We start from the raw sequence: 15,139 nt of genomic DNA, 5'->3' as shown, positions 1-15,139 counted from the left end.
GTACTTTTTTGAAAAAAGAGATTGCAGTGTGATGAAATGGCTTTTTAAATTATTGATTTGTCTGCTATCCCTAGTCTCAGTTCTTGTACAACTGTGAAATCTAGAACTGTGACAGCAATCACAGAAACAGTTATTACTGCTGTGTTCTTAACATGTACTTTTGCTGGTTCTTGGAGTGTGGGAGGTGGAGAGAACTAATGTTCAGTTCCTATTGGGGGGCTCCTCGTGATGGCAAAGGACTTTGTATGTATTTGGGTTTAATCTTTCAAAATGAGTGATGGATATCTCCAGTGAGGAACCCAAAGGTTAGAGAAATTGTAACTTATTTTCATGGTCATACAGCTAGTAAGTGAACTGGAACAGAATGCAGATCGAGGTTGTCTGTTTCCTAAAAATGAGAGTGAAAACATAAGTAACCCCATAGTTTGTTAAGCCAGTCAAATGTCATAACCTCCTCAACCAGATCAGTATTAGTTGCTAAGTAATAATCTCACTTAAAAATTTTCCCCATTTTTGACACCTGTAGGGCTACAGAGTTATAGAAGAGAAACTTCCAGTTATCAGGTCAGAAGAAGAAAAAGTCAGATTTGAAAGGCAAAAAGCCTGGTGCTGCTCAACATTACCAGAGCCTGCAATCTGTGGGATCAGTCGAATATGGGTATTCAGCATGATGCGTCGGAAGAAAATTGCTTCTCGCATGATTGAATGCCTAAGGTAACTTGAATGTAATCTTTCAAATCATTTTTAGTAGTTTAGGACTTAGGTAGAGCTTTAGTATAAAGATTGGCATTTAATTAATGTGTGTATAACCTTTATTTGTGTTCATTATAAATTTTGCATGAGGTTATCAGTGTATTGGATCTGTAAGTACTTTTTATGTGAATTTAATGTGAGGAGGAAGAAAGCACTGTAGGCTAAACACTATTAAGCTGTTTCGTCTTACTTATTTGTAACTATGACATTAGGCCAAAATAACCTGCCTATTTCAAGTTGTGCTTCATTTCGAAGAATTTTAAATATAACCAAAGAAATGTGGAAAGTTCCTTGGGAGTTCAGCTTTTAGAGAAATTTATCTTAATTCAAGAATATTTGTAAACTATCGAAATCTCTAGTTTTTCTTTTATCACTTGACTGTCAAAGATATAAAAGGGAGACTCAGAAAAATTGTTTTTTTTTTTTGTCCTATAAAGTACCTCTGATAAAGATTGATAAAGGAGGTTATAATTAATTATTCAAAAGAGGTTTTTAGGTCAGCCAGTTGGTTTTTTTTTTTTTTTTTTTTTTTTTGAGATGGAGTCTCATTCTGTTGTCCCAGGCTGGAGTGCAGTGGTGGGACCTCTACTCACTGCAACCTCCACCTCCCATGTTCAAGTGATTCTCCTGCCTCAGCCTCCCAAGTAGTTGGGATTACAGGTGGCCCACTACCTCTCGAACTCCTGGTCTCAAGTGATCCACCCACCTTGGCCTCCCAAAGTGCTGGGATTACAGGTGTGAGCCACTGCACCTGGCCAATTTTTCTATTTTTTGTAGAGATGGGGTTTTGCCATGTTCCCCAGGCTGGTCTCAAACTCCTGGGCTCAAGCAATTCACCTGCTGCCCTGGCCTCCCAAAGTGCTGGGATTACAGGTGTGAGCCATTGCGTCTGGCCCTAGGTCTTTAATGTCTTACAGCAATGTTTAATAGTTTTCAGTGTACAAGTCTTAACGCTTCTTTTGTTACTTTTATTCCCAAGTTTTTTTTTCTTCTTTTTTGGAGACGGCATCTCACTTTGTCACCCAGGCTGGAGTGCAGTGGTGCAAACACAGCTCACTTCATCCTCAATGCCCTGGGCTCAGGAAATCCTCATGCCTCAGCCTCCTGAGTAGCTGAGACCATAGCCATGTACCTGGCAAAAATTTCATTTGTTTTAGTGCAGTCAGAGTCTTGCTATGTCGCCTGGGCTGGCCTTGAACTCTTGGGCTTAAGCAATCCTCCCGCCTTGGCCTTCCAAAATGCTGGGATTACAGGTGTGAGCCACTGTGCCTGGCAAGTATTTAATTTTTTTTTGATGTTACTATAAATTGAATTTTTCCCCCTAAATTTCAGTTTTAGGTTGTTCATTACAAGTGTATAGAAATACAGTTTACTTTTGAATATCAATCTTGAATATGCAGCCTTGCCAGACTCGTTTATTAGATTTTATGTTTGTTTTTGTGAATTTTTTAGGATTTTCTATAAACAAGGCCTTTTCATCTGCAAAAGAGATAGTTTTATTTCTTTCTTTCCAATCTGGATGATTTTTATTTCTTTTCCTCATGACTAGAACCTCCAATACAATATTGAATAGAAGAGGTGAGAGCAGTCTTCTTTTATTCCTGATCTTTGAGGAACAGTTTTCAGTCATTCACCATTAACTCTGATACTCCTTGATGCCCTTGATCAGGTTGAGGAAATTATTTCTACTCTTAGTTAAATATTTTTATCATGAAAAGATGTTGGGTAAATGTTTTTACATTGTTGCTTTTATTAAAATTTAACCTCAGGTTATTGATAATATTATAAATGAATAATTATTTTCAACAATTTTGAGCACACACAACAGGACCTAAAAAGCTTTTTTAGTCAAATTGTATTTGACAGGTTATTCCAGTTTTAATGATTAAAAAGAATTTTTTTTAACATTTTGCACTTAACCCCTCCCCCCCGTTTTTTTTTTAATAGGAGTAACTTTATATATGGCTCATACTTGAGCAAAGAAGAAATTGCTTTCTCAGATCCCACTCCTGATGGAAAGCTGTTTGCAACACAGTACTGTGGCACTGGTCAGTTTCTGGTATATAATTTTATTAATGGACAGAATAGCACGTAAAACAAATTCTTGCCTACACCACTAGAAGACATCTGTTGAAGAGAATGGATTGGTTGCTGACTTTAACCAGGAACTAGGGCCATTTTTATTACGATGAACTCAGGACTGGCAACAACCATATGGTTGTTCCATTTTCATAAAATTGGAAACAATGCAGTAATAGCTTATTGTTTTGTTTTTTAAAGAAGATATTTTATTATCTTTTACAGAAATTTATGATTGATGTATTTTATCTATAGTTATTTAGACATGTTTACATGCAGCAGATAATTGTTCATAGTGGACTGAAAACTAATGCAAGGACTATGGTCTCAGTGATAAGTATATTTTGAAGTTCTTAATATGGAAATATACCAGTGTAGCTTGGTACTGTATTTTTTTATATTGATCTGCTGATACCAGTGATAGGTTTAAGGATTGTATTTTTACAGAGTGGAAACCCATTTTCTTTACTTATTGTTCAAGGAGGGTGCAATATTAAGTGTTTTGGAATTTGAAGCTAATTTTTAAAAGGCCTGAACTGTACTTTGAAGAAACCCCGATAGAAAAGGAAAACTCCAGCTAAACAGGAAGAATCAGAATATTGAGCTTTTTTTCCCGATTTTTCTCTTTCCTATCTTTGATGGAAGGAGGAAGTAGAAAGTGGTAAAGAATTGAAGCTTTCCGGCCGGGCGTGGTGGCTCAAGCCTGTAATCCCAGCACTTTGGGAGGCCGAGACGGGTGGATCACGAGGTCAGGAGATCGAGACCATCCTGGCTAACACCGTGAAACCCCGTCTCTACTAAAAAATACAAAAAACTAGCCGGGCGAGGTGGCGGGCGCCTATAGTCCCAGCTACTCGGGAGGCTGAGGCAGGAGAATGGCGTAAACCCGGGAGGCGGAGCTCGCAGTGAGCTGAGATCTGGCCACTGCACTCCAGCCTGGGCGATAGAGGGAGACTGTCTCAAAAAAAAAAAAAAAAAAAAAAAAAGAATTGAGGCTTTCCTTCTTGGAGAGGTGTAAATGACAAGCATTAGGAAAGGTACCCTCCTAGATTCATTATTCTTTCATTCTGGTTTCACTTTTAAAAATAAATGGCAACTTGGCACACCTAGGCTGTTAACAAATCTCAAAGAGGTTTATAAAAACCTATAGAATACTTGGAAGCAAAGTATGGATGACTCGGTATCTGCTTTGTTATTCCTCAGAAATACTGCACTGAGTATATGCCCTCATTACTGGACTTCATTTTGATACTTGTCTATCCTTCATAGTGCCCTCTACTTTTAAAGGGTTTATATGTTGAAAAACTGCTGTGGCCTTTTATGACCTGTATATAATGTAGAATAAAAATAATAAAATACTTGATAGCTTTTTCTAAGTGACCAGTGTACTAACTGAGATAATGGTGTGTTGTCATTTGTGCTTTTTCAGGGTGTTTTTTTTGGTTTGATATCTTGAAATAGGATTAAAACATTGGCTTCCTAAAGGTAGTTTCCACCAGTTTGCCAAAGGATCATTTTGTCAGCAGCAAATCAGCTGAACTTTATCTCCAAAGGCAAAGTCCTTTCTGATTATTTAAGTAACATGGTACTTTTATGATGTTTCACATAAATGAAGGGCCCACAGCCCAAGAATGAATTACCACTATGGTTCAACTGAGGTTATTTTTATGAGCTGAAATGATCATATCTCAGTTGGAAACTGGCTAAAATTTAGGTCCTTAAATTAACAGGTATACATTTTATTTTCCCTATAAATTTGTGCTTTTAAAAGCACTTTGGGAGGCTGAGGCGGGCAGATCACGAGGTCAGGAGTTCGAGACCGGCCTGACCAACATGGTGAAACCCCGTCTCTACTAAAAATACAAAAATTAGCTGGTTTTGGTGGTGTGCACTTGCAATCCCAGCTACTTGGGAGGCTGAGGCAGGAGAATAGCTGGAACCTGGGAGGTGGAGATTGCAGTGAGCCGAGATCACGCCATTGTACTCCAGCCTGAGCAAAAAGAGCAAAAAACTCCACCTCAAAAAAAAAAAAAAAAAAATTCTAGAGTGGTATAAGACTCTATACTCTTTGTATGGGTAGAATGATAGGGCAGGGTAAACATTTCCCTCTGATTCATCATGCTGGTCAAGCTTCTTTTCTTTCTTTTCTTTTCTTTTTTCTTTCTTTCCTTTCTTTTCTTTCTTTCTTTTTTTTTTTTTAAGACAGAGGCTCACTCTGTCCACCCAGGCTGGAGTGTAATGGCGTGACCTCACCTCACTGCAACCACCGCCTCCTGTGCTCAGGTGATTCTCCTGCCTCAGCCTCCAGAGTAGCTGGGATTACAGACGCCTGCCACCATGCCCGGCTTATTTTTATATTTTTTAGTAGAAACAGGGTTTCACCACACTGGTCAGGCTGGTCTCGAACTCCTGACCCCATGTGATCTACCTGCCTCGGCCTCTCAAAGTGCTGAGTTTATAGGTGTGAGCCACTGCACCTGGCCCTAGCTTTTGATACTATCATTTCCCTTTGGGCCTGAGACTCTTCTAGTCAATCCTGGTCTCAGTGTTTGCCTGACAGGTACCATGTTTTTTTTTAAAAAACAGTGAAATTTGGGATATAGTGTAGACTCTCTAGTAACTGTTAACCTCTTAATACAGGTCCAGTTTCCATAAACAATAGTATACTACTTTGACTCCTTTTGACTTGGTTTCAAGGCAACCTGGAGGTGGAAGAGGGTATATTGGGTGGTTGGTTTAAATGTTACTATTACTGAGAAACAAGTTTATTTTCATGTTTATACTGAAGATGTAGCCTCCCAAATTTTACAATTTAGGTGTTTCTCTAAGAATAGTATTATTAGTTAATACCTAACATTTGAGTGTTTGCTGTGTGTCAGACCCTGTGTGTTTAGTGCTGCATTATTTTATGTAATCATTATGACAGTCCTGTGAGGTGTAGGGTTTATAATTGAGGAATCTGGAACTTAGAAGATAACTAAGAGCAGATTGTGTGAAAAGCGTTGAAACACTGAACTAAAGCTGTGATGTGGAGATGAAGACGAGACAGATATACATTGAAAAGATAAAATTGAAGAATTGACACAGTTGAATTGATAGGAATTTATAAACAGCCACAAAAAGATCATGGCAAAGAGGTTAAGGTAAGTGGGAATTGTGGTTTGGGTAACTGAGTTAGATTGGCAGATGGGAATACAGGGGAATTAGGTTGGGAGGATTGAATGGGGATGCCCTCAGTTTTGGTCAAGATTTTAAGGTGGTTGTAGAATCTCCAAGTGGAGATACCTGTTTAGTATACAATTGGATATGTGGATCTAGAATTTGAGAAAGGTTCTAACTGATAAACAAATTTATGAGTTTACTTATTTATTTGAAGGTTTAGAAGGTCACCCTGGGGTCTGTAAAATGAAAAGGTAGAAGAGAGTTGTGAGGTACACCATCATTTAAGAATCTTGAAGACTGCCTAAGAAGGCATGAGCAGCAAGGTAGGAGAGCCAGAAGAGTGGTAGAAACCAAGGGAAAAATTTCAAGAATCAAAGAATGGTCAACCCTATCATACCACAATTGAAGACTGAAGAGAGCCCAAGTGATGTTGGGAAAAGAGCAGTCTCAGTGGAGTGGTGGAGGCGGCAGGGACACAGTGAGTATACACTAATGGCCACAGACTGCAGAAGAGGGTGAGTCTATAATTGCTGACTATATAAGGTGCTTATAAATTTTTTGTTAGCAGCCTTCATATCGTTGTTGGTCATCTGTAAAAGTGTCTAGCATAGAGACATTGTAAGAGCCACAAATATAGTCAGGAACTACAAGATTTTATGGGTTGATGCCTTAATCTGCATGGACACACAGATAAAAAGCAGTATTTTACTACTTCATAATATACAAGAGTGAACTTGGAGTATCTACTGAAAGCCTGACTGTTGTAAGGACAGTCAGTGAGTACAACAAACCTGCAGTGATATTTCATTTGTTCCTGTTTACTTTGCGTGGCTGCCCAGCTATAGAGTTTTATCCTTCTGGATGGGAACACAACTGGTATTCCTGCCCATCCACATTGCAGCTAGGGTTGAGATTGCTGAGTTGATTTCTGCGGTAGTGACTCTAGACATACATTTTCTTTCTCATGGCTCCTGAGCCTTTTGGCAGAAAAGGGGATGAGTTCTGTCTTTTAGCAACCCCCTACCCCCACCACCCTTCTGGTAAAAATAAAATATTTGGAATGAAGTGGTCAGAAAACAGCTTACTGGTGTTGCCTTTTTTTTTTTTTTTTTTTTTTAAACTTAATACCATCTATTGTCATAGTCACTGAAGTAGATGCTTTAACTCAACACTTGATAGTTGAGAGCACAGTGAATTTATTATGTGAATGACTTTTTCTTTGGCCTTAGAGGCAATTCCTAAAGTCATCTTTAGCAGTGTTTTTATTGTTGTTGTTTTGTTTTCAGTGAAGCCAAGGTTTCAGTGTTAGAGCAGTATTCTCCTGGACTCAGAGGAAGCTTTAAGGACCAGTTTCCAGTTTCTGTGTCTAAAGAGAAGCTTGAAAAATGTTCGTTCTCTGGATGTTGTTTCAGTCCTAAGTAGTTTAATGTGATGTTGCAGCAGTCAGGTTTCACAGTTAATAGTCTTCTCAAGGCAGCTGCTTTGGAATGTATAGTGGAACACCAGTAGTCTTTACTTTCCTCTGAAAGTCTGTCATTACACTTACAAATATTTATTGCCCTTCCTGAGGGCCCTTTGGCCTAGAAGATTGTTTTCATGGATTCTATGTCAAATTCTTTTAATTTACTACACTTTATTAATAGATTGAAAGCCATTTTTATGGGACAACAAAGTTATTTCTTCTCAAAATTTGGTAAAAATTTTAAGAAGATAAAATTGATGCTACAATAACACCATCTTCATTAAACTACATAATTCTAGCAACTTTGAGAAGTTCTCAAAAAGTTTGAGAAGTTTTAACTGGAGATTAACAATAACACCTTGTATTAGTTCTAGCAACCCAAAGTTCTGTTTCCAAAAGGACATAAAAGTGAGTGTAGTTGCAGTCTTTCAAATAAAAGATTGGGATCTACTGTGTATATTTTCAACACCTCTTTAATCTCAGTTGTCCAACCTATAATGTGACTTCCAGCCTTTTTAGGACATTGCCAGAGTCAGGGAGCTTGTTTTCTTGACATGCCAGAAAATTATAAGGAAAAAATAACTTTTTGGAGGGGGTGGGAGATAACTTTAATACATTTACCAAATTAAAGGACAAAAACATAACAGTAGACACAAGACAATTTTGAATCATTAACAAAATGTGAGGTAGACTAGTGAAATTCACCAAATTTTGGTTAAGAACATTTTACAGTAATAAAGTAACACAGGTGCCCCATTTTCTAAAAATCACAAAAAGCAATTGCATAAATTACAGCCAAAAAAAATTGACTACAAATATTTTCTTCTAGTTTTTAGTTTACATTCAGTATTAACCTGTGTGAACTGTTACACATGCTGAGCTTCAGCAGGTCTACAGGTGAGTTACTGTGTGGGCCTAGCGAATCCATTCATCCCACATCAGCGTCCTAAGGGATTGCAAAGCTTAAAGCCGAACACACTAGTATATATATATATATATATATATATACAAATCATGGTGTCCTGTGCTTGTGCAATTTTATCCTTAAAGAAGGACCTGACATACTCAAGAATTATACTGATAAGATGATTTTAAAAGATCCAACCTTAGTAAGATAGGCTTTGAAAAGAATAAGCAGGTCAGTTTCTCTATTATAGGGGTGATGGTCTTTTGGCTTTATTCTGGCAAATCTCTTCCACAGAGTTAAATAGTATTTAAGAGCTCATAATAATAATTTGAATTTTCAGAGTGCAGCCCTAACTAATGGAGTACCTGCATCTGATGTAACTACTTAAAAAAATTTTTTTCTTTAAGCTATGAAGTCATAAAGCCAGAAGAAACCCTGAGAGGCCATCCACCCCAGGTACAATTGTTTTATAATTCTTTCAAGTATTTTATTTGCCCTATGTAAATGTCATTGGAATATTGCACAGTGGGTTTCTTGATATTATTTGCATTAGGCCCTTTCAACAAAACAGGAACAAGTGAAATACATTCATATTTAAACCAAACTGCTTCAAAACATACCTCTTTACCAAAAATTCTGCTGTACTAAAATTAAGGAGTTTTTTTAAATATTATATATGAGGCAGGTCCTCTTTGAAAGACAATTAAAAATGGGGTTAAAAGGAATTGTTCACTTCAAAATACAGTTAAAGCATTATAAGTAGCTATATTAAAACCGAGAGATCTGCAAACCATTTTTAGTTTAATACATTCCATTTTTTCACTAGCTGTGTAAACTCCTTGTCATAATAAAGCTGGTCAATTAACACTATTTGTTCTAAGTAAATGCAGGCTTAGTAGGCCCCTCAGTAGTTTCAGGTCACAAACAAGATCGATTCAAGTAAAAATGGCCATTTTAAGTGGGGATAAAGTAGTAAATATGGGCTAATGAGAAAACTCGAGACATTGTTCAATGATGAGAACTGGAGTAATTTAAGAGTAAACTTCTAAGACTTAGTTTGTCTGGAACATTTTCTAAAAATAATGTCTTTGATAAAAATATTTGAGAAATCTGTAGAAACATACGCCTCCCATTGCCGATATGGACAGACACCCCCTGCTGATTTTAATGAATCATAAAGACTCTTAATGGAGTCTTCCTTACTCCTCACAAGAGTCACTGCTAAGATGAAGTAAAAAACACTTCTCTTTTTATGGTTCAATTTCCCAATTCGGCAATTTCTGTGGCGTTGTCAGTGTAAGGTGGTAATATTCAGTGCATCTTTTAAATAAAGGAAGCTTTGCTTGAGTCCCTGAAAGGAAACAAATTAGTTTCATTCTGCAACAGAACCTCAGCCTGACATGTAGGTTTGCTGGTGCCAACTGCTTAATTCCAACCAAACGGTGGGTGGGTGCAGGTTACCTGCTGAAAGCTTCTCAATTCAACTGACTTAATCAAGTTCTTGCAAAAGATTAATTGCTGTTCCACAGTCTCATAGATAAGATATTCTTGAAGACTGGAAACACATTTAAAGAATGGGAAAAGCAAAGGAATTAGGCTAGGACAAGATGAATAAATGCACACAATGCCTGCTCTGCATTTACTGATTTGTTTGTTCAGTTTAAATAGTAAACTTTTAACTCCTGTGGAAATTTTGCCAAAAGTTTCAATACATAGAAGATTATAAATCTTAAACTAACACTGCACAGAGAAAGACAAAGCTACTTCTTTTTTTAAATACAAATATCGTCTACATTCTATCATTTCAAACCCCTGAGTAATACTGTACCAAAGTACAGATCTGAAGAGAAACTGAGGGTTCAGGCCTCAAACGTTAATCTTCAATTAATTCCACACCAATGGCATGAGTCTCATGTAACACATTCAGGCTAGTTAATGCTGACAGTTTCCCCCTAACATAGTGTAATAGAAAAAAATAATGCAAACTCCATATTCACTCTCCAAAGTATATCCTCCTCAGGATCCCATGGGCAGACCATATCTTAAGTAATTGCATAACTACCTAGGGTAGAGTTTACCTGAATTTAAGGGTCCTGTAATTGGAAGTGAAGGAAAGTGATGTCCCCAAAGACTTGGATCAGATTTGGGGAGGTCTTTGGAGAATTTAGACAAATATGTTGCACTTTGCTCCACAGTGATTGTACTTTAAAGGAAAAAAAAAAAATCCCAAATTGTTTCTGTCCCACCCCACCTAGGCATCTTTTTGCTGTTTTTGGTCTCTTCAAAAGCTCATACATGACGTCCAGTAAGAAAGTAGAGAGGCTTGTCTTCACTGCTGTTAGCAGTTTGAAACTCGTCCCGGAGGCGGAACTGCCACTCATCTTCTAGCTCTAAGCGGACAATCGTTTGGCGCAAGGAACTTCTGTCTTGGCAGATGACACACAGGGTAGCACCTTCAGAAAAAAAGACAGAAATACATCCTAGGCTCAGGGATTGAGTATGTAAAGAACTTTATATCTCTGATTATATTTTCTAAGCTAACACATCTGAGAACCAACAGATGGGTACATAATCTATCAGAATTAATTTTATTAAGTAGTTTTGCAAATTCAGTTTGTGTGTGTGTGTGTGTGAGTGAGACGGAGTCTTGCTCTGTCACCAGGCTAGAGTGCAATGGCGTGATCTCGGTTCACTGCAACCTCTGCCTCGTGGGTTTAAGCAATTCCCCTGCCTTAGTCTCCCAAGTAGCTGGGACTACAGGCGTGTGCCACCAGGCCCAGCTAATTGTTTTTTGTATTTTAGTAAAGACAGGGTTTCATCAGGTTGGCCAGGATGGTCTCAATCTTCTGACCTCGTGATCCGCCCGCCTCAGCCTTCCAAAGTGCTGGGATTACAGGTGTGAGCCATTGTGCCCAGCCCAAATTCAGTAATTTTTAAAAGAGTATAAAGTAAGTAATCTTCCAACCACATTCCCTCGTCCCTGTGATAACTAATGTTGTATTTCTCATGTGTTCCTCCTAGATTAGGGTTTCTGAACCTCAGCACTATTGGACTTGGATAATTCTTTGTTGTGGGGGCTATTCTGTGTCTTCTTTTTTTTTTTTGGAGACAGAGTCTCGCTCTGTTGCCCAGGCTGGAGTGCAGTAGTGCGATCTCGGCTCACTGCAGCCTCCGCCTCCCGGGTTCAAGCAATTCTCCTGTCTCAGCCTCCTGAGTAGCTGGGACTAAAGGGCATGCCGCCACTCCCAGGTAATTTTTTTGTATTTTAGTGGAGATGGTGTTTCACCGTGTTGCCCAGGCTGTTCTCAAACTCTTGAGCTCAGGCAATCTGCCCACCTTGGCTCACTATAGGCGTGAGCCATCACACCTAGCCTTGTTCTGTGTCTTGTAGGACGTTTAGAATCTAAACATCAGCAGTCTTGGCTTCTGCCCACTATATGCCAGCAAACAGCAGCCTCCAGTGTGACAATCAGAAGTGTCTCTGTCTCCTGGGAGGCAAAATCTACCACTCCCCCATCCCCAATAAGTCTCCAAATAAATGAATGAATGCACAGTCCCCCCACAACCCCGCTCCCTGTTTTCATGCTGCACAGTGTTCTGAACCTCACTTTCTTTGCTGATCTCAAAGGTCATTTTATCAGGATTATCTGTGATGTTTAATCTTAGTTTGTTCTTAGGCCAGTCTCTCTATTGTTTTATTTTTATTTTTTTCAGTTGGAGTTTCGCTGTTGTTGCCCAGGCTGGAGTGCAATGGTGCAATCTTGGCTTATTGCAACCTATGAACTTCTGGGTTTAAGCGATTCTCCCGCCTCAGCCTCCTGAGTAGCTGGGATTACAGGCATGTGCCACCACGCCCGGCTGATTTTGTATTTTTAATAGAGACGGGGTTTCCTCCATGTTGGTCAGGCTGGTTTCAAACTCCCGACCTCAGGTGATCTGCCCGTCTCAGCCTCCCAAAGTGTTGGGATTACAGGCATAAGCCACTGCACCCGGCCAGGCCAGTATCATTATATGGTGCATACCTATTGAAACAACTATGGTTTCTTTCTTTTTTTTTTTTTTTTTTTTGAGACAGGATGTCACCCAGGCTGGCGTACAGTGGCACAATCTTGGCTCACTGCAACCTCTGCCTCCTGGGCCGAAGTTCGTCCCTCCTGAGCCTCTTGAGTAGCTGGGACTACAGGCATGTGCCACTGTGCCTGGCTAACTTTTGCAGAGACAGGGTTTTTCCAGGTTGCCCAGACTGCTTCTGAACTCCTGAGCTTGAGCTCCGATGATCCGCCTGCCTCGACTTCCCAAAGTGGTGTGATTACAGATTACAGCCTATGGTTTCTGTATCAGAATCACAACTAAGGGTTTATGTCTAGGGATGCAATTATACAAAATTATTGCAGTTGCTTCCTGACTCAGGCAATATGTTCGATTCAGTAAAATGTGTATAGTTATATACATACATATAGACTCATTAACCTGATTTCTTTTTTTTTGTTTTGTTTTGTTTTTTTTGAGATGGAATCTCGCTCTGTCGCCCAGGCTGAAGTACAGTGGCATGATCTCGCCTCACTGCAAGCTCCTCCTCCCCAGTTCATGCCATTCTCCTGCCTCATCCTCCCGAGTAGCTGGGACTACAGGCGCCCGCCACCTCGCCCGGGGAATTTTTGTATTAGAGACGGGGTTTCACCGTGTTAGCCAGGATGGTCTCAATCTCCTGACCTCATGATCCAGCTTCCTCAGCCTCCCAAAGTGCTGGGATTACAGGTGTGAGCCACTGCGCCTGGCCTCAAGTACTTTTTAAAAATATCTTTATCTTCTGTATTTTGCTCAGTGGGAACCAATAGCAATTACAAGCAAGATACTAAATTTGACTTACCTTTTAGAAATTTAAATTTCTTAAGAAGATCAGCACCTACAAAAGAGTCACAGAGGTACAAAAGGAGTCCGCTGAAAAACACTCCTTCACAGTTGACATTGCTGGAGTGGGGTCTGGAGCTGATATAGCATATGGCCACCTGAAATCATCAAGCAGAAATAGCATGGGCATTTCAAGAGCAAGCAGAACATCTGCAGTTCAGCAGCATGAGTCAGTACCTTCCTTTTTATCTATTTCAGGATAAGGTAAAGGAGATGAGTTTTTTCCAATGTTAAATGGCTTGGTTAGTTAAGCTTTGCAGCCTCTTATGTAGCATGCCAAGTGTTAACTTGTTTAAAGCTTCTCTTATTTATTTCTCATAATAAAGGACTATTAGGAGACAAATTAGTAGTAAGAAACAAGCCCTTCCATTTAAGAGTCTTTATAAAATTTAAAAAACTACCTTCCACAAAAAAGCATACTTAGGAAAGATTAAATGTTTGGATTGCCTTATTGGTGAGAATAAAAAATATTTTTGATCAGCTTTCCATTTAGATATACTTAAATTTTCAATTGGATAGAAGTTTAAGACAGTGCATGGGCTGGGTGCAGTGGTTCACGCCTGTAATCCCAGCACTTTGGGAGGCTAAGGTGGATGAATCATCTGAAGCCAGGAGATGGAGAGCAGCCTTGCCAACATGGCAAAATCCCGTCTGTAGTAAAAATACAAAAAAAAATTAGCCAGGTGTGGTGGCGTGCACCTGTAATCCCAGCTACTCGGGAGGCTGAGGCAGGAGAATCGCTTGAACCCTGGAGGTGGAGGTTGCAGTAAGCCGAGATTGCACCATTGCACTCCAGCCAGGGTGACGAGTAAAACTCCATCTCAAAAAAAACAGTACATGAATTTAAATTTTTGGTTCTATCTGGCTTCTGTGAACAGATGATAACTGCAAAAATTACAGGGAAATAAGATGGTTGGGAGTTAAAACAGTGGAATGGCTAAATGCATGAGCCAGTGTGCTTGGGTTCAAATACTGGTTCCTTCATTTAGTAGCCATGGAACAATGAGCAGTCTCCTTCATTTCACTATACCTCAGTTTCCTCATCTGTAGAGATAACAGTAGTACTTGTTTCATAAGATGCTTTCTGAATTAAATAACTTAGTATTCAGTAAATGTTAGCTGCTGTTAGTAGTAGTATTGAGATTGTGGACTCTAGGATAGGGGAATTGGAATATCTGGATCAAACATGTAACTTACATAAATACTGTAAAAGATGTTATTAGATCTCATGGGTGTGGGTTTTTTTTTCTTTTTTTTTTTGAGATGGGGTCTCTGTCACTTAGGCTGTAGTGCAGTGGCACAAATCAGATCACTGCAACCTTGAACTCCTGGGGTCAAGTGATCTTCCCACCTCAGCCTTTTGAGTAGCTGGGACTACAGGCATGTGCCATCACACCTGGCTAATTACTTTTATTTTTTGTAGCAACAGGGTGTTACCATATTGTCTATGCTGGTCTCGAACTCCTGGCCTTAAGTGATCCTCCCGCCTCAGCCTCCCAAAGTGCTGGGTTATAGCCATGAGCTTTGATGCCTGGCCTTTACATCTGATGGTTTTTAAGGTTCCTTCTGCTTCTAAAATTCTGTAATTCATTACCCAAGCTATAGTGTAGATTACTGAAACATAAAAATGGGAATGTAAAATGTTTACACTGTGAAATTTTAAAAATTAGTTTCCAAAATTGAATACAGTTGGACTTCAGTGTTAAAAGAGTATGTGTATGGACATGTGTGTTTTTTTCAATACATACAAAGAAAAAGCCCTGGAAGGAAATGTAGTACACCAAAATGTTCTTCTGGCAGGTGACTTTACTTTCTTATCATTTTAAAACATTTTTTACAAGGAGGATGTAGTACAGTAATCATTT

General features: G+C 39.1%; 2 protein-coding genes across 11 annotated transcripts in view; one reads left to right on the top strand and one right to left on the bottom strand.

Annotated features, from left to right (window-relative positions):
• ESCO1 (establishment of sister chromatid cohesion N-acetyltransferase 1) overlaps window positions 1–15,139 on the top strand; it is a 95,043-nt gene that overhangs the window by 71,197 nt on the left and 8,707 nt on the right. For 5 of the 10 annotated variants that reach the window (XR_746974.2, XM_010354885.2, XM_010354883.2 and 2 more), the window contains 2 exons: window positions 527–714; window positions 2,701–3,632. Coding sequence is in view for 5 of the 10 variants with exons in the window: in XM_010354885.2 (XP_010353187.2) it covers window positions 527–714; window positions 2,701–2,848 (336 nt within the window). In the remaining 5 variants the exon portion in view is untranslated. Of the gene's footprint in view, window positions 1–526; window positions 715–2,700; window positions 3,633–6,208; window positions 6,473–15,139 lie in introns of those variants that run through there. The other 5 variants (XR_004055676.1, XR_004055677.1, XR_004055678.1 and 2 more) reach the window with 2 other exon arrangements.
• Window positions 10,598–15,139, bottom strand: part of GREB1L (GREB1 like retinoic acid receptor coactivator) — a 162,907-nt gene continuing 158,365 nt past the window's right edge. Inside the window, exons 34-35 of the mRNA XM_010354886.2 lie at window positions 13,234–13,372; window positions 10,598–10,816 (exon numbers count right to left, since the gene is read on the bottom strand). Of these exons, the coding sequence (XP_010353188.2) occupies window positions 10,653–10,816; window positions 13,234–13,372 (303 nt within the window). The 3' untranslated portion in view covers window positions 10,598–10,652. The remainder of the gene's footprint in view (window positions 10,817–13,233; window positions 13,373–15,139) is intronic.

Source organism: Rhinopithecus roxellana, chromosome 21 (genome assembly GCF_007565055.1).
Source record: "Rhinopithecus roxellana isolate Shanxi Qingling chromosome 21, ASM756505v1, whole genome shotgun sequence".
Taxonomy (NCBI): Eukaryota; Metazoa; Chordata; class Mammalia; order Primates; family Cercopithecidae; genus Rhinopithecus; species Rhinopithecus roxellana.
This window is presented reverse-complemented; position numbering and strand designations above follow the sequence as displayed.